The sequence below is a fragment of the Lepus europaeus genome, chromosome 1, assembly GCF_033115175.1.
Source record: "Lepus europaeus isolate LE1 chromosome 1, mLepTim1.pri, whole genome shotgun sequence".
Lineage (NCBI taxonomy): Eukaryota > Metazoa > Chordata > Mammalia > Lagomorpha > Leporidae > Lepus > Lepus europaeus.
In genome coordinates this window covers 72,232,994-72,259,248 of record NC_084827.1, presented here as the reverse complement: position 1 = coordinate 72,259,248, position 26,255 = coordinate 72,232,994, and the positions used below count along the sequence as shown (strand labels likewise).

The 26,255-nt window shown below is 39.0% G+C and overlaps 1 protein-coding gene across 1 annotated transcript in view; it reads left to right on the top strand.

Annotated features, from left to right (window-relative positions):
• Positions 1-26,255, top strand: part of ACTR3 (actin related protein 3) — a 61,125-nt gene that overhangs the window by 2,564 nt on the left and 32,306 nt on the right. Inside the window, exon 2 of the mRNA XM_062185529.1 lies at positions 21,184-21,239. Within this exon, the coding sequence (XP_062041513.1) occupies positions 21,184-21,239 (56 nt within the window). The remainder of the gene's footprint in view (positions 1-21,183; positions 21,240-26,255) is intronic.

The window sequence follows — 26,255 nt, the reverse complement described above, 5'->3', positions numbered from 1 at the left end:
GTCTCTAATTAAAATTACCCACTCAGTATAAGTGAAAAATTATATCCTGAATCAGGTTGCTCATTCCATTTCATTATGTAAGTTAAGCAAAAGGTGACCAAAAAAGTGACCGTCTATGAAACTTGGTGGTCTTAGATGATAAATGTTGTGAGAGTTAGTAATCATGAAACTCAACCTCTAGATTTTAAATTAGGCATCTTCCTCAAAATAAGAATGACCTAGACTTAAGGTCATAAGCAAAAATACTCATTTTCAAAAACATTTAGAAATACTTCCTTCATATTTATACCTTATCTACACACTTCCTGGTCTGTATTGGAAAAGCATTGTAGAATAAAATTTGGACACACAGATTCCCATTGATGGAGCTGGTTGTTTAAATAAAACTGAATTACAGAACTCAAATTTGTCATTAGTGATGAGAAAAACATTAGCAAATTTTGTAAAACATTGTAATATTTGTGAAGGTTAAGGTTATCCCAAGTGGGTTCCTTTTTTTTTGTTTTTTGGCATGTTTTCACTCATATTTCTGCAATATTCAAGTCAAATAAGGGAACTCCTGCTGTCCTGCTATGGTCTAGCGTGTTTATAGAGCTTTACTTTGTGATTTTCCTTTTCCCTTTTATGTCCCCCTCTGACTCCTAAACACTACATTGGTAAATTATTTCTGGTGATTACGATAGTAGAGGTTAATACAGCTTGTTATAAAAGGTATATTCAGATCTAGAGTGAATTAAGAAATTTCCCTAATTGACTTTAGCTTCTTACAATCTTAAAATGTAGCATATTTTGTAGAAGTCAGTGAATGATGAGTTTATTTAATTCATCTTGCCACATTCCAGAAATTATGTAGATAAAGCATGATCTTGTTTGAAAGCAGTGAGGAAGAGCTGGGTGGATGAGGGAAGACTTAAGTGGGAAGTACATGTTTCTTCCATGAAATCTGTACCCATGTTTAATAATAATGTATTTTCTCTAGCCACAGGGTTGATATATTCGAAGTATCTTGTTAACCAAAAAGCATTAATTAAAATCCTTAATCCTCGATAGAACATTTTTACATGCTGTTTGAAGGAGATACAGCAGCCTTGCTCCTGTTGAGAAGTCAGTTTCTTAGACTTAGCTAAAATCTTTCTCTTTTCCTGCCAGTATTTTTTCCTGCCTGCCAATTTTGTGTTTAAATACCTCTATTGATCTTAAATTATTGTATCTGGTGAACTTTCCAGCCTTACTGTAAAATGCAGTTGAGAATTTTTAAGTACAGGAGGGAAAGATCCACTGTGAGTAGAAGACCTGCTGGCCAGGCTTTTTACATGATCTATTTTTGCTTCATTGTACAAGAAAACAGCATTAAAGAATTTAAATAACTCTTCTAGTATCATGTAGTTGTTTGAGCTGTTATTTGGACCTAAATTCTTCTGTATTTAAGTCCTGTGTTCTGTTAACTGCAGGTACTCCTGAGCCCCTTTTTGGAACTATGTACATTTGCTTTATTGTTGATAAAGTTAACTCATTCCTACTTAAAGTAATTTTAGAAAATACACTCTTTGGGTTTTGTTTTTAAGGAAATAATTATAGCTGGCATTTATCAAGAAGTATGTGTAAAAGCTTATGCTAAATGCTTTATGAGTATTATCTCATTAACTTTTCACAGCAACCTGAGATGTATTATCTCTGATTTAGAGTTAAAGGAAATTTAGGTCTGAAGAAGTTAAGCTATTTGCCCAGAGTATTATAGCAAGTAAGTGTGGCAGAGCTACTACACTATGTCACACTTATGTGGAGGGGGATCCTTTGGATATTTTGAGCTTTTAAATATTTTTACTTTTTTTTTTCGAGGAACACCTTGTAATGTTGTAAAGATAAACATTTTTAGTGACTTAAGGATGACTTACACAGGTTGGAAGATATTGTCAAATTGAGGCTTACCATGTACTTAGTAGCAGGCTAGGCACTCTTGGAATTATAATGAAAATTTTACAGTCTACTTCCAGGAACGTTAATTGAACAACCTAAAATCATTAAAAAAAAAAAAAAAAAAAAAGGATGGTAGACAATTACATTTAATCAAATGTTAGGATATGTGTTTTTTTTGACAGTGGTGGCTATCTAGATTGTACGGAAAGAAGGAGATTTTTGTGTTTAGAAGTTAAGCAAACTTTATGTCAGAATTGAGCTGTCTTTTTTTAAGAATTTGGATGGATACAGGACAGTATTTTGCAAATGAGAAGGAAAAGACAAAAGGAAAGAGTGGCTGCTTCTTGTGTTGAGCACTTTTAGCATGACGTTGGGCTGCACCCCTCCAATATGAATTGAGTACTATGTAATAACATGTGGATCTGAATTATATAATGTGAAAGGGAACTAGCATTTGTTGTGCCTCTTCTGTATCAGGTATTCCTATGTCAGCAAGGCTTTGATTGCAAAAAAGTTTTGCTTGGTAGAGGATAAAATCTTCAAATAGAGGTATGAGATATTGAAAATAGGGCTTTTGGTATATTTGTAGAATGCTGTAGGATCAGTTGTACATGAGATATTTGGAATGAAGTTATGGAGCTTGCTGCATAGTAAAAACTCAGATCCTTGTTGAAGTGATAAATGAAAATAGGAATTAGGAATAATCAGAAATGTCTCATATCTAGAATCTCAAGGATTGGGCCTATTTAAGTGGGCTTTTTACATAATTCTTAAGCAACTACTCAGTTCCAACCTTGTAAAAATTCTGCCATAGGATATTGGTGGTGAAAATAGAGAAGATACACATTAGGAAAATACTGCTTTTTTTTCTTACTTTTTTAAGATTTATTTATTTGAGAGGCAGAGAGAGAGAGCATGAGAGAGCAATCTTCAGTCTTCCATCTATTGGTTCACTCCCCAGATGGCTGCAACAGCCAGGTCTGGAATGAAGCCAAGAGCCAGGAACTGCATCTGGGTCTCCCAAGTGGGTGGCAGGGACCTTAGCATTTGGGCCATCCTCAGTTGTCTTCCCAGGTGCATTAGCAGGAAGCTGGATTGGAAGCAGAGTAGCCAAGACTTGAACCAGAACTCTGATATAGGATGCCAGTGTCATAAACGGTGACTTAACCTGCTGTACCACACACCAGCCTCTTGTTTGTACTTTGCTTCTGGCAGTTATTTTGTGTTGTTCACTTACAGCCTGAAAGGGCTTTTTTAGTTAGCTGTTTTTTGTCTTACTCCCATCTAATCTGAAGGTCAAATTATGGCTTTTTTTTTTTTAAATAATAAGATGCCTCAGCATAGTGCCTGGCACATAGTAAGAACATAATATGTTGCAATTATTTTAAGCATGAGTTATCCTAAGGAGAGGAACACTGTTTTAGCCTTATTTTCTTACCTCTTGCAGGTCTTGGCTTACCTACCTCATTTCCTTGCAGAAGAACTGAACAGGTCTTTGCAATCAGAATGTTTTGTGATTTGAGAGATTGTGAGTGTGTAGCTAGGACCTGGCAGTTGATTCCAATGGATTATAAGTAGGCATCAATGAAGATTTCAAGATTGAGAGGTTGAGTGACTGGGACAATAATGGAGTTTGTTTTAAGTAAATGGATAAAATTGGAATTTGTTGTTGAATTTTTAATGATGATCTGTAATTGGAAGTGTGCTAGAGGAAGTTAAAAACTTGGGAATGGGGGCCGGCACTGTGGTGTAGTAGGTAAAGCGCTGGTGGGCACTGGTTTGGGTCCTGGCTGCTCCACTTCCAACCCAGCTCTCTGCTATGGCCTGGGAAAGCAGTAGAAGATGGCCCAAGTCCTTGGGCCCCTGCATCCATGTGGGAGGCCCAGAGGAAGCTCCTGCCTGACTTCTGGCTTTGGATCGGTGCAGCTCCAGCCATTGTGGCCATCTGAGGAGTGAATCACTGGATGGAAGAACTCTATTATGCCTCTGCCTTTCTATAACTCTGCCTTTCAAATAAGTAAATAAAACCTTAAAAAAATAAAAAAACTTACAGAGTGAAGGTGAATATTTGGGAATCATAATAATTAATAAAATTGAATGTAAAATAATGAAAGAATAGAGAGAAAAGAACATTTAAAACACTGTGGCTATGTGGTCCTGCTTCTTGAGCATCACAAGGATGAGTGAGGGAGTACATGTGGCTGTGAAGCGTCATCAGTTATGCTGATTGTCAGTCTTCTCTGGTCTCAGTCTACTTTCTTTTCATTTTTTAAAAAATATTTATTTTTTTATTTGAAAGAGTTAGAGAGACAAGTAGAAACAGAGAGAAAGAGGTAGAGATAGAGAGTTCTTCAGTCTGCTGGTTCACTTCCCAAATGCCCGCAACGACCAGAGCTGGCAAATCCGAAGCCAGGAGCCCAGAGCTTTCTTCCAGGTCTCCCATGTGGGTGCAGGGGCCCAAGTTCTTGGGCCATCCTCCATTGCTCTCCCAGGTGTATTAACTGGGAACCGGATTGGAAGTGAAGAAGTTTGGACTGGAACCGGCGCCCATATGGAATGCTGGTATTACCGGCCAGGGCTTTAATCTGCTGCATCAAAGCACCAGCCCTTCAGTCTACTTTTTAAGAGTGAAATCCTTAAGCAGGAAAGTTTAGCTCAGGGTAGTGTTAAATTTCCCTTGTCCAGCAAGCTGTACCTGTCCCAACAGGTGGAAACACCTAAGTGCTTAGACTAGGGTCAGAAGTGTGGAGTGGTTAGAACGTGGCTCTAAGTAATATATTTTCAGCAATAGGATTCCATTATAATAAAAGCATTTGAATACTCTCCTGTAATTCTTTCAGAACTTGTATCTTTTTTTATGATATTATCTATCTGTAATAACAGCAAACATAAAGAAGAGCAAAGCAATTAAGTGGTTATACTACAAAAATGTGTGCGGTAGCTTACCAAGCACTTACAACATTCATGAATTATTAATGCAAGATAAGGTGATGTTATTGAATTAGTGTTTTAGATTTGGTTCTCTAAGATAGTGATTATGTCTCTTTGCTTGTTTTACAATTTTATGTAGGATTTTCTATCATAAAACATAACTATTATGTAATTGACTAATACCACAGTAAAGACAGTATCTTAATTTTTCTAAAGGATTATTTTGTGAAATTTTAATCATTTTTTTTCAAAATCCTTTCCAAACATGTTCCCTACAACCAGGAAAGGAATATCCTTGAATTTGTATAATGTGTGTATTTTATTTTTCTACTCCTTCTTGTCCCCAACCCTGATACATGCCTCAGAAGAATATTCATCTGTTACGCTGCTAAATATTCCATCTGTAAGCATTCTCTCTTTGCTCTTCTTGCCTTTTGTGAAAATGCAGTAGTCCTGAGAAAGGATGTCTTTGGATATTTTTCAATATTTAGTGTGAATTAGGGGTTGCAGTGAGGATAATAAATGTCTTAAAAGACAAGGTGTAGAAGACCTTACTGTTTAGAGTTGACTTGAAACTGTAAATATGGAAACAATGATTTTAGTAATGGTCTGTGATAGAACACAAGTATTGGCTTAAGTTTTTGAGAATTGTAATTAAATTTAGTGTGTTTTTCTTCCGATGTATGCATTTCTAAAACTAATTTACTTTGAGACAAAAATAGCTTTTAATGTGTATTTTTGAAACTTGCGTTAGTGAATTAAAGGAAATACTTAATGATTCATGTAGAATTACAGAGCTGAAAAAGACTTTGAAAAATAATTTAAACCACTCTTCATATACAGACTAAACAGGCTCAGAGTTGAGAAATGTCTTTAGGAATGTTACTAGTTAGTTATTAATCAATTTATTTATCTGAAAACCCCAGAAAGAGATCTCCCATCTATTGGTTCACTCCCCAGATGCCCTCAACAACCAGAGCTGGGCCGAGCTCAAGCCAAGAGCTTGGAACTCACTCTGGGTCTCCTACGTGAGTGGCAGGGACCCAACTACTTGAACCATTATCTGCTGTCTCCCGGTGACGCATTACCAGGAAGGAGAACTGGATAACAGAGTCTATACTCAAATACCCAGGCACTGTGATCTGGAATGTGGGTATGCCAAGCAATGGCTTAATTTCTGTACCAAACCTGACCCTGTTCCTGCTTACTACTTGCTAGTACAGTTATATTCTCTTAAATTTTCTTATGAATTCACATATATGAGTTACAGTAATTGAAATTTGCTTTTGGTAGTTAGAATAACGTAATGTAGGGGTAGATGTTGTGGTATAGTTGGTTAAGCTGCCTGTTGAGACACCCACATGCAGCTCCTTCCTGCTAATGGCACTTGGGAAGCAGCAGTCTCTGCCATCCACATGGGAGACCTGGATGGAGTTACTGGCTCTTGGTTTTGGCCTAACCAGCCCTACTTATTGTGTGCATTTGGAAAGTGAAACTGGATGAAAAGCAGCTTACTCTATCTCTCTTGCTCTTCTACCCTTTCCCCTCCCTACCTTTTAAAAAAGATTTGTTTATTTATTTGAAAGAATTAGAGATCTTCCATCAGCTGGTTCACTTCCTAGATGGCTGCAATGGCTAGAACTGAGCCAGGCAGAAGCCAGGAGCCAGGAGCTTCATCTGGTTCTCCCACGTGGATGTTGGGTCTCAAGCACTGGGCCATCCTCCGATGCTCTTCTCAGGCCACCAGCATAGAGTTGGATGGGAAGTGGAGCAGCCAGGGCATGAACTGAAGGCTGCATGGGATGCTGGTATGGTAGACAGCGAGTTTCCTGCTATGGCACCACACCAGCCCTGTTGCTATACCTTTCAAGTAAATAAAAATGAATAAGCATTTAAGAAAATGAAAAAATAATTTTAAAAAAGAACAACATAATGTGTGTTATTTATAGTTAAATAGTTAAAATAGGCCTGATACAGTACATGCATCAGAATTCTTTAGTGTTTTGTTGTAATGCAGAAGCATACTGCAGGACATAAATGAAAAACTATAGTTTTCTACAACTGCCATTTTAAACTAAGTTTAGAAACTTTTTTTAAAAAAAGATTGATTTATTATTTATTTGAAAGGCAGAGTTACACAGAGAGAGAGAGAGAGAGAAAGAAAGAGAGAGGTCTTCCATCCATTAGTTCACTCCCCAATTGGCCGCAACAGCCAGAGCTGTGCCGATCTGAAGCCAGGAGCCAGGAGCTTCTTCCAGGTCTCCCACGTGGGTGCAGGGGGCCAAGGACTTGAGCCATCTAGAAATTTTTTTTTTCTGCAGGTATACTTTATAGATACCATGACAAAATTCTTTCTTTCTTTCTTCTTTTTTTAAAGATTTATTTATTTATCTGAGAGGCAGAGTTATTTACAGACAGAGAGAGGTCTTCCAACTGCTGGTTCACTCCCCAGATGGCTGCAATGGCTGGAGCTGGGCCAGTCCAAAGTCAGGAGCCATGAGCTTCTTCCTGGTTTCCCATGTGTGTGCAGGGGCCCAAGGACCACACAGGCCATCCTCTGCTGCTGTCCCAGGCCATCAGCAATGAGTTGGATTGGAAACGGGGCAGCTGGGACTCGAACCAGCATCCATACAGGATGCTGGCACTGCAGATGGAGGCTTAACCTACTAAGCTACAGCGCCAGCCCCTGACAAACTACTTTCTTTCTTTTTTTTTTTTTTTTCTTCATTTTCTTTCTTTTTCCCCTCCCCTCCCCTCCCCTCCCCTCTCCTCTCCTGATCCGAAGGCAGGAGCCAGGTGCTTCTCCTGGTCTCCCATGCGGGTGCATGGCCCAAGGACTTGGGCCATCCTCTACTGCACTCCCGGGCCACAGCAGAGAGATGGCCTGGAAGAGAGGCAACCGGGACAGAATCTGGTGCCCCGACTGGGACTAGAACCCTGGGTGCCAGCCCCGCAGGCGGAGGATTAGCCTATTGAGCTGCGGCGCCGGCCTTTTTTTTTTTTTTTCTCATTTTTTTTAACTTTTATTTAATAAATATAAATTTCCAAAGTACAGTTTATGGATTACAATGGCTTTCCCCCCCCCATAACTTCTCTCCTACCTGCAACCCTCCCATCTCCTGCTCCCTCTCCCATTCCATTCACATCAAGATTCATTTTCAATTATCTTTATATACAGAAGATCAATTTAGTATAAATTAAGTAAAGATTTCAATAGTTTGCACCCACACCGAAACATAAAGTGTAAAGTACTGTTTGAGTACTAGTTATAGCCTTAATTCACATTGTACAACACATTAAGGACAGAGATCCTACATGAGGAGTAAGTGCACAGTGACTCCTGTTGTTGACCTAACAAATTGACACTCTTGTTTATGGCATCAGTAATCTCCCTAGGGTCTTGTCATGAGTTGCCAAGGCTATGGAAGCCTTTTGAGTTCACCGACTCTGATCATATTTAGACAAGGTCATAGTCAAAGTGGAAGTTCTCTCCTCCCTTCAGAGAAAGGTACCTCCTTCTTTGATGGCCCGACAAACTACTTTCATAAAATAAATGCTCTTCTGAAGAAATATGCTTTTTAAATGTTTCAGAGATTTAAACCTTGAATTTTAGTTATCCAGATATATACTAAATTAAATGTGTACAGCGGTCAGTGTTATAGCACAGTGGGTTAAGCTGACGACATGCAACAGTGCTGGCATCCCATACTGGCAGGTTTGAGTCATGGCTGCTATGCTTCTGATCCAGCTTCCTGAAACTGTACCTGGGAAGGTGGTGGAAGGATGGCCCAAGTACTTGGACCTGTGTCACTGCTATGAGACCAGAATAGAACTTATGACTCCTGGCTGTAGCCTGGCCAGCCCCTGACTGTTGTAGCCATTTGGAGAGTGAAACAGTGGGTGGAAGATGTCTCTGTTTCTCCCTCTTTCTCTCTGTCATTTTGTCTTTAAATAAATAAATCTTTAAAAAAAAATAGAATGTGAACATATCAGCCATTTCAAGTTCTTTATATATGTCCTACAAATTTAGTTGTTGAGATAAGTAACTGCCTTTATAAAAACTTGATGAAGTAGGTACTGTTGTATAATCTCTATTTTAAAGGTGAGGAAATTGAAGTGTACTTAAATAGTAGTTCTAGAATTTGAGCCCTCTAGCAGTCTTATTCCAGAGCCCATTGTTACACTGTTCCTAGTTGGGATGTACTGTAGTCAGTAAGAGTGGTTAAATTGTTAATCTAGTTTTTGCGTAATCCTCTCAAACATACATACTTAAAAATCTGTTTTTAGGACTACTAATTTTTAGTACAAAAGTAGCATATATAGGGAGGTCTTAGTAAACCAGTTTTTTGATTATTGTTGATGATTGAGGCTGAATTAAAGACATAATGTCTAATTTCATTCTAGGTGAAAATGAAGGCATACATATATTTGAAGATGCAATTTGAAAGTGAATCTCTGCTGATGCATGAAAAAAGTCATTCCTCTCATTAATGACTGCATAAGACACAAATGAAAAATCAAAAATAGAATTACTTAAGAAAACAGATACCCTTGAAAAAGGAAACATTTTTTATTAGATGACTTAAATTTGGCATTTGAATCTGAAGATAATTACTATATTGGTGTTACTAGAAAGTAGATATATTCTAAATTAGAATGAAAGAGTTTGTTATCTGGAGTATATAACCAGTTTGGGAGTGTTTCCTTTGAAAAGCAGAGGGAGAGGGATCTCCTGTCTGCTGGTTCACTCCTCAGATGGCTGTATCTGCCTGCTCTGGGCCAAGTTGAAGCCAAGAACTGCATCCACATCTTCCACATGGGTGGCAGGTGCCCAGACACTTGGGCCATCCTCCACTGCTTTTCCCATGCTATAAGCAGGGAGCTGGATTGGAAGTGGAACAGCAGGATTCGAACTGGTGCCTGTCTGGGATGCCGACATCACAGGTGACAGCTTTACTCACTACACCAAAATGCTGGGCCCAGCACACAAAGTTGTAGTGAAAGTGTATATGCTTCTTGTTTGAAAGTCTTTTAAAACTATTTTGCTTTATAATAAAAATATAGAAGTGATAGAGCAAAGGAAAGGGACTTTTGGGGGGGGGGCATTTTCCTATTTTGGCTAATTTGTTATTTATATAAAAGATTGAGAATTTTATTGCTTCTGAAGTGCCTTTCACAGGTGTTTTAGCTATTTGGGTTTAGAAATTCTTGCTAAAAGATGAAGATGCTCCTTGATTGCCATTTAAAATCTGTGAATAACTTGCCTAACTTGTTTCACTTTGCCTTGTTGTTAAGAAAGTTACTTAAATCAAGAAATAAAACTTCGATTCTTTGAAAGAATAGATTTTAAAATTCATAAGAAGACTCTCTGAGAAGTAGAAATGAGAGAAATGTAACTTATGACTTATGTAGACAACACCAATAAAATTATTTCAGCTAATAAAGCCAAAAAGAAAAAAGAAGGATTATTGAAAGGCTGTGGTATAGATCATAGACAGGAACACTTAAGACTCTTAGAAAAGGAATAGTAAATAATGAAGGTAGATGGCAAGAGTTCACCCCCAAAGTTGTGCTGCAGACTGGACTAGCAATATTAATTCAAAGCTGTCTCTTTTTTTTTTTTTTGACAGGCAGAGTAGATAGTGAGAGAGAGACAGAGAGAAAGGTCTTCCTTTTTGCCGATGGTTCACCCTCCAATGGCTGCTGCGGCCAGCGCATCTCGCTGATCTGAAGCCAGGAGCCAGGTGCTTCTCCTGGTCTCTCATGAGGGTGCAGGGCCCAAGGACTTGGGCCATCCTCCACTGCCTTCCCGGCCATAGCAGAGAACTGGCCTGGAAGAGGGGCAACCGGGTTAGAATCCAGCGCCCTGACTGGGACTAGAACCTGGTGTGCCGGCGCCTCAAGGTGGAGGATTAGCCTGTTAAGCCACGGTGCCGGCCCAAAGCTGTCTCTTCATCATATAATTGCTCGTTCAGAAGTTCTGACTTAAACTCAGATGGGCTGGACACACACCATGTGTTACATGGTAACTGACAGCAGTCTGATGAATTATTGTCAGTTTCATCTTACACAGAGCTGTCTGGTTTTGCACTCTACTAAGACTTAATTATTGGTGAGTCCCTCAGACTAGGAGCAGGAATTAGAGTTCACTGAAAGAGAAAAGATGGGGATGGGATACCCATTTTTCTTTACATCACTACAATTTATCTCCTTTTTATAACTGCTTGATTTATTTCTTATTATCAGTTTACATTAACACAGTTTTCCAAAGCCACAAAAACTCCTGTGAGTTTCACAAAGTATTCATTCTGAATACCTTACAAAGCAGTGTTTTTTTTTTGTTTTTTTTTTTTTTTAAAGAATGATTGATAATGTAATAACATAGGATTTTTCATTAGGACAGGTATAACAAGTAATTTTGGGATTATGGAACATTTTCATTAAGTAGAACAGAACCTATTGTATAATAGGCAATTAAAAATATTAAAGATATAAGCTAGTATATAAAGAACTTGAGCTGTACTTAATTTTTTTCCTAGAAGATGGGGTATCTACATAGATATATAGATAATGATCTATCTAGATAGATATGAGATATATACATAGATAATGGTATCTCTAGATACATAGGTAGGTAGTAGTTATTTTACATATGTGTGTAAAAGTGGGAGCAGGAAGTAGTTTATGCATTCAGAGTGTTTATAGTTGGAGAAGTTTTCATAAATAAGAAATAAGAATCAAATATGTAAATGAATACTTATGGTAGTTGCTATGAGGAATATAAAGATGTATAGGAAATAGTGCCTACCTTAATGAAGCTGACGTGTACACATTATAATATGGTAAGTGCTCTGACACCAGACTTTTTGGAATAATAGATTAAGGAATATGTGTTTCCCAAGAAGGATGAAAACAAGTTTCCTGGGGGAGATAGGAGGAGGGCCAGTAGGGATGAGTAAAGTATGAATAGGTAGAAATAAGACTAGTGTACCAGATAACAGAACAGTGGAAGGAAAGAAAGTGCAGTTGGAGAAGTGAAGGTTGAATCTGGGGATGCCATGCATGACTGGCATGTTAGATATGGTACAGTGAAGTAGTGATAGAACCTGATATTTGGTAGTTATTATAATTAAAGCAACCTGTTGGAACTGGTCTATGGAGATTTGAAAGTCCTTGAATTCTACACTCAATGTGGTCATGAAGCCATGATGTGTTGTAAACCAGACTTTCTAGAGTAGGAGGAATATCTGATTACTTCATTCTAGTGATTTGTGCTGATAAAATAATAGCCAACATCACCTAGTATATATTAATGCTAGCTACTGTTCTAGTTAGGGATGATTAAAGTATGAATGGATAGGAAAAAACTACTGAACCAGATAAAAGAACATTGGGAGGAAAGAGGAATTCCTGTTGTCCCTTTTTACCGTGGCACAAAGTGTAAATTGCTTGTCAGAGATCATGTATAAACTATGCTATCAGTTCTTACCTTGGTTTTATTTTGGATGTAATCACTCATCACTACAAAGCAGATACTATGAAAACACTGATTTTTGTAGGTTGATTGATACTTGAGATTGAATCTAGCTTTACTATTTCTTTGAATATTTACTGTTTCTCTGAGCTACAGATTCCCAGTGTGTAGGGACAGAATATTCATTTTGCAAGGTTTTGATGAACATTAGAGATAATATAAAGCTCATAGCAAAATAATTGGTATTTAAAAGCAGTTAATGTTAGTTACACTTAAAATTATATGCAGTTATTGAAAGCGATCAGTTACCTTTTTTTTTTTTTTTTAGATTTATTTATTTGTTTGAGAGGCTGAGTTAATAGAGGGAGAGACATAGAGAGGTATTCCATCCACAGGTTCACTTCCCAATTGATCTCAATGACTGGGGTTGGGCCAGTCCGAAGCCAGGAGGCAGGTGCTTCGTCCAGGTCTCCCACATGGGTGCAGGGCCCAAGAACTTGGGCCATCTTACATTGCTTTCCCAGAGCATTAGTAGGGAGCTGGATTGGAAGTAGAGCAGGTGGGACTCTAACTGGCGCCCATATGGCATGCCAGCACCACAGGCAGAGTCTTAACCTACTATGGCACAGTGCTGACCCCCAAGTTACTTCTTTCATTCGTGTTATATGCTCAACAGTATGCGCAATTCTCTGCTGAACTATGGTATATATAGAAAATAAGGTATGATTTCCATAGCCTTGGCAACTCATGACGACAGCCTAGGGTGGTTACTGGCACCATAAACTAGAGTGTCAATTTGTTGGGTCAACAACAGGAGCCACTGTGCACTTGCTCCTCATGTGGGATCTCTGTCCTTAATGTGCTGTACATTTTGATTTAATGCTATAACTAGTACTCAAACAGTATGTTTCACTTTGTGTTTCTATGTGGGTGCAAACTGTTGAAATCTTTATACTAAATTGATCTTCTGTATATAAAGAGAATTGAAAATGAATCTTGATGCAAATGGAAGGGGAGAGGGAGCGGGAGAGGGGAGGGTTGCGGGTGGGAGGGGGAAGCCATTGTAATCCATAAGCTGTACACTGGAAATTTATATTCATTAAATAAAAGTTAAAAAAAAAAAGAAAATAAGGTATGATTTCATACTTGAGGCTTACTGTTTAGTTCCAGAAATAAAACTAAACTTACTGTTTAGTTGCAGAAATGATTAAGGATGACTTCTTGATGTTTAATTGTTTGGAGAAGCTATGTATTATTTGGAGGATAGTTTATGAAGGAACTAAGTGAAATCCTTGGAAAAGCACAAACATGAGGAAATGACAGATATAAGGCAAGGAAGACTTTGTCAATATGAGATACATGAGCTAAAGTGAAGTCTCTATGCTGGTGGGAATTCTCTTGTTCATTCTTTCTCCATGTTAGTGTATAACATTGAATGATGCCCAGTAAATATTTCACTGGTGAGGGGAAGTCAGAAAGAGTTTCACCTTTGGGGGAAGGGTCAGTTAGGAAATTACCCTGTTCAAGATTGAGATATTTCTTTTGGAAACTGTGGAATAGCAAGTAGCTTATTTTATTTATTCATATCTTGCTCTATTTCAGAAGGATTTTAGTAGGGAGGAATGGTTTGGAATTACATTGATTTGAATTAATTTGATGGACAGTAGTAGGTTGCTTAGATCATTGAGAACTAGAGTCACAAAAATTTATGCAGTGTTTGAGTCTAGTATTCTGTTTTAAATAACTTTATTGAGATAGAATTTATGGTATGTGTATATATGGTATATAATTAATTGGATTCTAGCATTCATGATAAATAATAAGGTATCTTCATCACTCCAGAAAGAAATCCTATTCTCATTAAGCACTCTCTGTCATTCTCCATTCTCTATATCCTCACTCCTTTGGCAGACACTGATTTACTTTCCATTTTTGTGGATTTGCCTAATTTGGTCATATTACATAAATAGAATCATATAATTTGTGGCCTTTCTGACTGTTTTATTTCATAGGGCAAGTATCCACTGCTGTAGTGTATGCATTCAGTGGTAATATTGGACTTGTGTAGTAATGAGGAGTTAGGGAAATATTGTTAAGAAACTTTGAAAGGATAATTACAGGAATGGAAGAGGGATAAAAGGAGGCCTATGGATAAAGGAAAATTATCTGGGGGAGGAAATGTTTACTAAATAATTATTGACTGCCATCCATTGTTAATGCTTAATCTGTATAATCACTTTGTGAATTTAGTGTAGTAACTTAAGCATTAGGAATCTCTGTCTGTGATCATAGACCTGTTTTTAGAATCATAGGATCACAGGCTAATAAATGGTGGAAGAAGCATTTTCATTCATGTCATTTTCTCTTTTAAATTAATTTATTTGAGGTGCTGGTGCTGTGGCATAGTAGGTAAAGCTGCTGCCTGCTGTGCTGGCATCCCATATAGGCTCTGGTTCAAGTCCCAACTGCTCTACTTCCAGTTCAGCTCCCTGCTAATGCACCTGGGAAGGCAGTGGAAATGGCCCAAGTGCTTGGGCCCCTGCACCCTGTGGGTGACCCAGATGAAGCTCCAGGCTCCTGGCCTTGGCCTGGCCCAGCCCTGGCCATTGTGGCCATTTTTGGGAGGTGAACCAGCAGATGGAAGATCTCTCTTTCTCTCTGTCTCTCCCTCTCTGTAATTCTGACTTTCAAATAAATAAAATAAATCTTTTAAAAAAATTATATTTTGAGAGAGAGGTATATATGAGAGATCGCCCATTTGCTCAGATTTGCTCTCCAAATGTACACAATAACTAGGGGTTGGGCCAGGCCAGTCAGGAGCCAGGAGCTCAATCTGGCTCTCCATTTGGGTGGCACAGACTTACTATTTGAGTCATTACTGCCACCTCCCAGGGTCAGCATGAGCTGGAAGCTGGAGTCAGGAGTTACAGATAGAGGTGGGTACGGTACCCAGGCACTGATATAGGATGCTTATGGGATGCAAGATTAGACCAGTCCCCTTCTCCTCACTCACAGCTTTTTGATTCTAGGGTCCTCATTTTCTCTCTATTCATGAAAAGTAGTTGCATTCTAAGGTTTAGGCTTGAGAGGACTGAATGACTGTTGTTTCTGTTGCCACAAAGGAGTCCAGCTTTTTTTATTCAACAGTTTATCAGTCTTTTTTTTTATGTCAGGTTAAGTGTTTATTTGCATCTAATGAGAAAAACATTGGAGGAAATTGGTAAAGCTTTTTAAACAATTATCATTCACCTTTGTAGCTAATGTTGTCTTGTCTTACTTGGCAGATTTTCCTGTGAATCGGATACTATATTTTTGTTCTTTATGTCCCTAACAGCAAATTACCTTTTTTGAGCTTTGACATGGTATGAAGAAAACTATTAAGTAGAGACATGAGATATTATGGGAGAAGCATTGAAGTTAATTTGTAGAATTTCATTAAAAATTTGGTAATTTATATCTTATAAAAGTCATATGTGATGTTTTGTAATTTTTTTTAAAGATTTGTTTATTTGAAAGAGTTACAAGGAGAGAGAGAGAGAAATCTTCCATCTGCTGGTTCACTCTCCAAATGGCCACAATGACTGGGGCTGGGCCACACCAAAGCCAGGAAGCAGGAGCTTTTTGCAGGTCTGCCACATGGGTGCCAGGGACCCAGGTACTTGGGCCATCTTCCTCTGCTCTCCAGGGCATATTAACAGGGAGCTGCTGGGATTCAAACCAGCACCCATATGGGATGCCAGTGCTGCAGGAGGCAGTTTAACCTGCTGCCCCACAATGTAGGCCCCTTGTTTTTGTATTATGTACGGATAGATTAGATGTTAATTTTCCACAAATATTGATCAGACGGTGGGCTTTTATGTAGTGTTCTGCTTCAGAAAACTTTGGACTGCCTTGTTTGATTTATTTATTTAAACTTCTATTTATTTGAAAGGCATGGAGATGGAGCTTCCGTCTGTCAGTTCACCCTCCAAATGTTGTCAGAAGACAGGGTTGGGCAGATTGCAATGCAATCCAGGTCTCCCACCTGTGTCCAAGAGCCCAGTCACTTGAGGCATCACAGCTGCCCCACCACCACCTGCAGAGGGTTATTATTAGCATAAAGTTGGAATCTGGAGGCAAACAAAAGGATTGAGGTCAGGCACACTTGTATAGGACATAGGCATCTTAACTACTAGGCCAAATGGCCACTCCATTGTCTTGTTTAAAGAAGTGTATGTTTTAGAGGCCGGCGCTGTAGGGCAGTGGGTTAACGCCCTGGCCTGAAGCACCGGCATCCCATATGGGCGCCAGTTCGAGTCACTCCACTTCCCATCCACCTCTCTGCTATGGCCTGGAAAAGCAGTAGAAGATGGCCCAAGTCCTTGAGCCCCTACACCCACATGGGGAGTCCTGAAAGAAGCTCCTGGCTCCTGGCTGTGGATTGGCGCAGCTCCGGCCATTGCAGCCAATTGAGGAGTGAACCATTGGATGGAAGATCTCTCTCTCTTTCTCTCTCTCTCTCTCTCTCTCTCTGCCTCTCTCTGGCTCTCCCTGTGTAACTGACTTTGAAATAAATAAATCTTTAAAAAAAAACAAGTGAATGTTTTAGTAATGATATATTCAGTTCCCCTTGTTCACTGGGCAGTTCCTGTTGGTGTAGCAATAAGCAGCACTTTTTAAATTACTGATTAATCTTGATTCTGCATTCTTATTTAAGCTGTATTATAGTCAGTTTGAGCAAATTCATTGGGGACAGACATTGACACCAGTTGATAATGGTTTTGTGCATTTAAGTAATTATTTTTTAAAAAAATTATTTATTTATTTGAAAGGCAGAATTACAGAGAGTGAGAGCAACATATCTTTCATCCACTGCTCACTTCCCAAATGGCCAGACCTGCTAGGATTAGGCCAGGCTGAAGGTAGGAGCCTGGAACTCCATCTGGATCTCCATGTAGGTGGCAGGGGCCTAAGTACTAGACCCTCTTCCATTGCTTTCTTAAGCACATTAGCAGGGAGCTGGATCAGAAGTGGGCAGCCAGGACTTAAATTGGCACTCGTATAGGATGCTAGCATTGCAGAAAGCAGCTTAACCTGCAGTACCACAATGCCAGCTCCAAATGCATTTCAGTAATTCTGATTTTTCTATCTCATGGTCAGTAGAGTTTGAGCTGTTGAGTCATGCAGACCTCCATGTTTTACCAGAGTTCTGTTTTTTCCACACTTGATGGCTTTATATTAAAAAGAGACTGGATCAGAAAATAAGCAAAAACAATAACTGAGCATTGGAAGGGCGCAGCTCTGGCCTTTTCGGCCAATTGGGGAGTGAACCAATGGATGGAAGACCTCTCTTTCTCTCTGCCTCTCCTTCTCTCTGTGTGTAACTCTGACTTTCAAATAAGTAAATAAATCTTAAAAATATATTAGATACAAGCTAAAATCTGATGGTCTTCAATATACTATACTGACCTTTGTTTATAGATAAAGAGATAATTTATCACAACTATAAGCATTTTCAGGTGTATGCATGGCCTCTATGTGATTATGGAAGGCATGGAAAATTTGGAGGCAGTAGATGAAAAGTAAAATAGAGTTGACATTGTGAGTGTGCACTGGGTGCCAGATACTGTGTCAAATGCTTTATCTTGTTATCTTGCCTGGTACTCTGAAATATATTAACTATTTTTATGGATAAGGGAATTAATACTCAGGTACTATTATTAAATAATGCTTGTTCAAAGGATGGTAGTAATCAGCTATCTGAGAGGTTATGAAATTGCTAATATCAATTCAGTTGATACTTAACCTGAATTTTGCCGGATGAGTAAGAACTTAGCAGTTACATTCAGTGTTGGGAAGAGAGCATCATATGTAGAACAGTGCTAATAGTGACTCAGTGGAATGAAACAAGTTGGACTATTGAGAAACTGCAGTTTTTATGACTAAGGCGTAAAATGTGTCGGGGATGCTCTGAGAGGTAACTGTTAGGGGCCAAATATTAAAGGGACTGTATTGGGTGCCTTGCAAGGAAAGTATTTATTTTGTTTTATTTATTTATTTTTAGGATTTATTTATTTATTTATTTAAAAGACAGAGTTACAGAGAGGCAGAGAGAGAGAGAGAGGTAGGTCTTCCATCTGCTGGTTCACTCCCCAATTGGCTTCAATAGCCGAAGCTGCGCTGATCCAAAGCCAGGAGCCAGGAGCTTCTTCCAAGTCTCCCACGTGGGTGCAGGGGCCCAAGCCCCTGGACCATCTGCTGCTTCTTTCCCAGGCCATAGCAGAGAGCTGGATTGGAAGTGGAGCAGCCAGTGCCCATATGGGATACCAGCACTGCAGGTGGCAGCTTTACCCACTACGCCACATAAAATAAAAAAAATTAGTTTTTTTAGGATGGCCACTGGGGAATTTTTGAAGGGATTTAGTTAGAGTGCTATCACATTTTGAAAAGTTTGTTTTCTCCTCATTTGTAATTATTTAATCCATTTGGCATATACAATTTTTTAACTTGGTTTTGGGAATAAAATATCTTCCAAAAGAGGTTTTTTTCCCCTTTATATATTAGAAAAGATTTCTGTAGGTGCTATTTGCTTTTTTTTTTTTTCAAAGATTTATATATTTGAGAGGGTTACAGAGAGAGAGAGAGAGAGGTCTTCATTCGATGGTTCACTCTCTAGTTGGCCTTAACAGCTGGAGCTGCAACGATCAGGAGCCAGGAGCCTCTTCTGGGTCTCCCACGTGGGTGTGGGGGCCCAAGGATTTGGGCCATCTTTCACTGCTTTCTCAGGTCACAGCAGAGAGCTGAATTGGAAGTGGAGCAACCAGGTCTTGAACCGGTGCCCATATGGGATGCCAGCGCGTCAGGCCAGGGTGTTAACCTGCTGCTCCACATTGCCGGCCCCTGTAGATGCTATTTGAGTCCAGTAATGCCATAGCAATTTACCTGCCCTGTGTTTAGCGGTGGGTTTGAATATGGAATAATATATTATTTCTCTTTGAAATCTGCTCACAGTCATTAGTTTTTCCTAAATAGCCAAAAAGTCTCCACCTTTAATAGCCACAACATGTTGCTTTTCAGTGCTCAGCTTTTTATGTTTTCTACTTATCATTGTACTTTAGAAATTTTTAAATTTTATTTGAAAGAGACAAAAACAAAGATACACACACACACACACACCACTCATCTGGTGGTTCATTGCCCAGATGTCAGTACCATCCAGAGCTGGGCCACATAGAAGCCAGTTAAAAATCAGGAAGTCAGTCTTGAAAGTGGATATGAGGAACCCAACTACTTGAGATATCAATTACTGCCTCCCAAAGTGCACATTAATAGGAAACTGGAATGGAGGTAGAGCTAGAACTGGAACGCAGGCACTCTAACGTGGGATGTGGGTGATTTAAGCAGCAACTGAACCTGTTGTACCTAATGCCTGCCTTATAGTGATCGTTTTCATTGTTTTGTTGAGAATGGCAATAAAACTTAAAAAAAATACTTTTAAATAGTAATGCATTCAAATGGTGTGGTAATGTGTATAACAAAAAAATCTCCCTCTCATTCCTATTACAAACCCAGTTCCCTTCCCTGTAGACAGCCAAAATTATTGCTTTTTCTATATATTCTTTGAGAGATACTTTGTGTCTATACAATTTTATGTATATATATATATATATATATACACACATACATTTTTTTTTTTTTTTTTTACAGGCAGAGTTAGAGAGACAGAGAGAAAGGTCTTCCTTTTCTGTTGGTTCACCCCCCAAATGGCCACTGTGGCCAGTGCGCTGCGCTGATCTGGAGCCAGGAGCCAAGTGTTTCCTCCTGGTCTCCCATGCGGGTGCAGGGCCCAAGGACCTGGGCCATCCTCCACTGCCTTCCTGGGCCACAGTAGAGAACTGGACTGGAAGAGGAGCAACCGGGACAGAATCCGGCGCCCCAGCCGGGACTAGAACCCGGGGTGCAGGTGCCACAGGCGGAGGATTAGCCAAGTGAACCGCGGTGCTAGTCGGTCTGTCTGTCTCTCTCTCTCTCTCTCTCTCTCTCTCTATATATATATATATATATATATATGTATACATACATATATATATATTTAAAGATTTATTTTATTTATTTGAAAAACAGAGTTACAAAAGAGAGGGTGAGACAGAGAGATCTTCCATCTACTGGTTCATTCCTCAAATGGTTGCAATAATGGTCAGAGGTAGGCCAGATGGAAGCTGGGAGCTAGGAGCCTCTTCTGGGTCTTCTACTTGGGTGCAAGGGCCCAAGCACTGGGGCTATCCTCTGCTGCCTTCCCAGGCACATTCACAGGGAGCTGGATCAGAAGTGGAGCAGCTGGGAGTCAAACTGGTGGCTCACATGGGATGCTGGCATCACAGGTGGTAGCTTTACTCCACCACAGCACTGGCCTTTATTAAATACTTCTCATATGTTCTTACCCCTATCTCTACTTTTATACAAATGTACCATACTTGACAAATTATTCTGTACCTTGGTTTTTTCAGTTAACATTTTGGAGGCTGTTCTGTATCTGTATATAAAAAGCTTTCTCAGACACTTTTTTATAACTGAATAATGTTCTCTAGTATAAATTTAGCATATTAGCTAGTTTTTTATTTGATTTATATTTAGGGTTATTTCTAATAATGCCAGCCTCTAGGATCTATTTCTTAAAGTAAAATTTCTCTTAAAAAACTGGGCTCTTGAAATTTTGATATTGTTCTGAAAGTAGAGATGTTAAATAAACTCAAACTGGAATTTTGTTTATTATTTGCCAGCGGTGGAATCATGATTCATAACAAATAGAGATCTAGGAATTAAACTTATATTTGCTGAGATATTAGCGAAATCTTTATAATTTCTTTCTTTTTGGTTTGCAGGTATACAAAACTAGGATATGCTGGAAATACAGAACCACAGTTTATCATCCCTTCCTGTAAGTATTTCTTTTAGGTCATAAGTTAAAGATCTCTCATAAATTAAAGAACTCTTCTTTAGCAATTAAGCATTCAATTCTGACATTCTATAAGGTTTAGTTCTTTAAAAACATGTTTTTTCAAGGTCTTTCTCTGGCCTCATTTCTGTCCGTTTGACCTTTCATTTCAGCTCTCAGTTCAGCTCTCTCTTTGCCTAATCCATCAAGCATGTATTTTTAAGGAAAAAGATGAATAAGTTGTTAATGAAACAGCTTGCTTTGAGGGTATTGCTGCGTAGGTGTATAACTAATGATTGCATCCTCCATAACACACATCTGAGACTGACTTTTAGATTGTGAATGTGACTGTTTGTATGGCCTGTGCCTGTTGACATCTCCAGTGACCATTCATGTTGCAAAATAAGGTTGGTTATCTCAGTTTTAGAAATGCTGATACCAGTTGTTTCTAATAAATATCCTGCAGTCATACTGTTTTTATACATTATGTCTTCAGGTAGTTTTGTTCTTTCCTATAGTTTTGGTTTTTTCCTATTCTGTTCTTTCCTATTTGTGTTAGCCATCATGGCTCCCTGTTCATACATACTTATTATCTACAGTGACGAACTGGTTTGCTTTTTTTTTTTTTTTTTTTAATATTTCCTCCCACATTTATATGTTGCTACATTGATTAGTTTTTGTTCTGTTTTAAGAATTTGGTGGGGTCAGTGCTGTGGTGTAGCGGGTAAAGCCGCCGCCTGCATTGCCAGCATCCTTTATGGGTGCCAGCTTGAGTCTGGGATGCTCCACTTCCAATCCTGCTCTCTGCTATGGCCTGAGAAAGTCCCTGGGCCCCAGTACCCACATAAGAGACCCGGAAGAAGCTCCTGGCTCCAGGCTTTGGATTGGCACAGCTCTGGCTGTTGCACCCAATTGGAAAGTTAACTAGTGGATGGGAGACCTCTCTCTCTCTCTCTCTCTCTGTCTCTCCTTCTCTTTCTGTGTAACTCTGACTTTCAAATAAATAAATAAATCTTTAAAAAAGAATTTGGTGGCCGGTGCCGTGGCTCAACAGGCTAATCCTCCGCCTTGCGGCGCTGGCACACCAGGTTCTAGTCCTGATCGGGGCGCCGGATTCTGTCCCGGTTGCCCCTCTTCCAGGCCAGCTCTCTGCTATGGCCTGGGAGTGCAGTGGAGGATGGCCCAAGTACTTGGGCCCTGCACCCTATGGGAGACCAGGAGAAGCACCTGGCTCCTGCCATCGGATCAGCGTGGTGCGCCGGCTGCAGCGCGCTGGCCGCAGTGGCCATTGGAGGGTGAACCAACAGCAAAGGAAGACCTTTCTCTCTGTCTCTCTCTCTCACTGTCCACTCTGCCTGTCAAAAATTTAAAAAAAAAAAAAAATTGGTGACAAATGTTGACTGTTGCTTATGTAGAGATTCTTCAAAAGACTAGTACTTAGTTATATTTTAATTTAACGTTAAACCCATTGTTTATGCTCATAGTAGTTTCCTAAAATGCAATAATAAAGTTTTGAAGACTAAGTATCTTAAAAACAACATAAACTTAACAACTCTGTGCTCCAGAAGTACATAATGTCAGTAGGGCCATGCTCTTGCTGATGGTTTAGGGGAGAAATATTCCTTGCTTCTTCTAGATTCTTCTATATGCTTCTTTTTGATTCTAACATGCAAATGGTCTTAGATATTTCTTGGCTGATAGATTGATCACTTCTGTTACAGGGCTGTCTTGCTTTGTATCTTCACATAATTGTTTTTTAATTATTTATTTGAAAGTCAGAGTTACACAGAGAGAGGAGGAGAGGCAGAGAGAGAGAGAGAGAGAGAGAGAGAGAGAGAGAGCAGTCTTCCATCCACTGGTTCACTCCCCAATTGGCTGCAATGGCTGGAGCTGCACCAATCCTAGGCCGGGAGCCAGGCGGGAGCTTCCTCCAGGCCTTCCATGTGGGTACAACTCTGCAAAATAGACAGTTTTGGTTTTCATTGTCTTTTTTATGAGTAGCTATAGTGTGTTAGAAATATATTTACCTACTGCAAGATTTTTGAGTTTTGAATTTTTTACTCATTCAATTTTGATGCAGTTTTGGAGATGTTGTATTTATAACTGGCCAAAAGACTTGGGCCATTTTCTACTGCTTTCCCAGGCCATAGCAGAGAGCTGGATTGGAAATGGAGCAGCCGGGTCTCGAACCAGCGACCATATGGGATGCCAACACTGCAGGCAGCCGCTTTATCTGCTACGCCACAGTGCTGGCCTCTCATCTTTGTTTTCTGCCTATCCCTGTGTGTCCAAATTTTTCCTTTTTGTAAGGTTACCAGTCATATGGAAGTAAGCTGATAACTGCATTTTAATTTGAAACACCCATTTCCATACAAGGTCACAATTTGAGGTTGAGGGACATGGTAGGACTTCAACTTTCTGTCTTCTTCTTCTTTTTTTATTTTTATTTTTAAGAGGCAGCTTAACCCATAACAGTGCTAATTATGTGGTTTCTTGTAACCCATTATGTTATGATTGCTTATTTTAAGAGACTGGAAACATTATTGCCATCTTTGCAAAATTTGGTTTTGCTTATATCTTAAAGGGCTATATTAAATCTCTGTTGGACACCCATATGAGTCTTTATGTTTTGAACCTTAAGATCTGATCACCATTGAATTTATTCTTTATTTCAACTCTGAAAAATAGACAGTTTTTGTTTTCATTGTCTTTTTTTATGAGTAGCTATAGTGTGTTAGAAATACATTTACCAGGGCCAGCACCATGGCTCACTTGGTTCATCCTCCGCCTGCAGTGCCAGCATCTTATATGGGCGCCGGTTCTAGTCCCAATTGCTCCTCTTCCAGTCCAGCTCTCTGCTGTGGCCTGGGAGGGCAGTGGAGGATGGTCCGGGTCCTTGGGCCCCTGCACCCACATGGGAGACCAGGAAGAAGCGTCTGGCTCCTGGCTCCGATCGGCACAGTGCTGGCCGTAGTGGCCATTTGGGGAGTGAACCAACGGAAGGAAGACTTTTCTCTCTGTTTCTGTCTCTCACTGTCTAATAAATTATTAAATTTATTTATAAATTTAAAAAAATTTAAAAAATTATTTATTAAAAAAAGAAAAACAAATATTTATAAGTTAAAAAAATATATTTATCTACTGCAAGACTTTTGAGTTTTGAATTTTTTACTCATTCAATTTTGATGCAGTTTTGAAGATGTTGTATTTATAACTGGTAGGTACATTGCCATTTTCTTATGACGAATATAGATATTTGACCTGGCAAGCTTACAGATTTGGTTTGTATCTTTATTTTCCAGGAAATTAATAGTAAGCCATCTGGATATATGTCCATATTGTAAATAAATTGCCAAAGAAAATTTCTAACATTTAGAAAGTGTGAACTATAAACTTAAACCATTTTTCCTTCAGTTGTTTTCTGCCTGCTTTTTTTTTTTTTAACCTAGAAACTTACTTAAGGTATACAGACTTGATGCATTTCATATATACAGATTTAGGAACATAGTGATACTTCCCATACTGCCATCCCTCCCACCTGCACTCCTACCCTTCTTCCTCCTCCCTCCTATTCCCATTTTTATTTTTTTTTACTAAGATCTATTTTAAGTTAACTATACATATAAGATTAACTCTATACTAAGTAAAGAGTTTAACAAGTAGTATCAAACAAACAACTGTTCCTCAGCAGTCGAGATATGGGCCATTCAGTTATCGCGTTTTAAAGTGTCTGTTTCACTTCCATAGATTACTTTTTAGGTACTCTGTTGTTACCACAGATCAGGAAGAACATATAGTATTTATCTTTTTGGGACTGGCTTATTTCACTAAGTATGTTTTCCAGTTTCATCCATTTTATTGCGAACGACAGGATTTTATTTAAGATTTATTTATTTATTTGAAAGGCAGAGTTACAGAGAGGTAGAAAGAGTAAGAGAGAGATCTTCCATCCACTGTTTCACTCCAAATGGCCGCAATGGCCGCAGCAGGGCCCATCCGAAGCCAGGAGCTTCTTCTGGGTTTCCCACGTGGGTACAGGGGCCCAAGGACTTGAGCTATCTTCCACTGCTTTCTCAGGGCATAGCAGAGAGCTGGATTGGAAGTGGAGCAGCCAGGACTCAAACTGGCGCCCATAGGGGATACCAGAACTTAGGTGTCAGCTTTACCCGCTATACCACAGCATTGCCCCCATAATTTCTTTTTCTAGTCTTCAGTTGATATACATCTGGGTTGATTGCATATCTTAGCTATTGTGAATTGAGCTGCATCTGCCTACATTGAGAATAATAACTGTTTTATGTGAAATTAATAATTGAATACCAGATTAAGTTCAGTGTATTTAGATAATTATTTTGAATTAAGAACTGCTTAACTTGAAGGATTCAGAAATGTATAACTTAATTATAAATACATAAAGGGTTTTATCCCTGGAACCAGATCCTGGATGGTTGAATAATTTAAAAGGGGATTGGTGTGGGTTTTATCTAATGAATGAAGTTATCTTGTGTATGTGATTAAAATTTAATAGATACTTATTATATTTAAATTACTAGATCATAGTAGTGAATAGGGTAGAAACATGAAAAAAGTTGGTTTTTTAAAAATTACCTTGTAATTTTCCTCACCTTTTGTTAGTGTTTTTCAGTTTTTCCTGTTTGGTTGTTTTTTAAGCATGTGTAGATTTGGTGAGATTGTAGTTTTATTTAGCTCAAAATAGAGCTTAGTTTTTAAAACTGTAATTGAGGGAGGGCAGATGTTGTGGTATGGTGGGTTAAACTGATGCTTGGGATGCCTATATCCCTTATCAAAGTGCCAGTTCAAGTCCCAACTGTTTCCCTTCAGATCCATCATTCTGATACACATGGGAAGCAGCAGATGATGATTCAGGTATTTATGAGTCCCATAAGAAACCTGTGACAATTCATTTTACACAATAAAATCTCAATCGCTATTCAAAGAAATATCTTAAATGCAAAAAGCAAAAAATGAAGTACTTTTGTGGCCTTATTTTGGTTATTT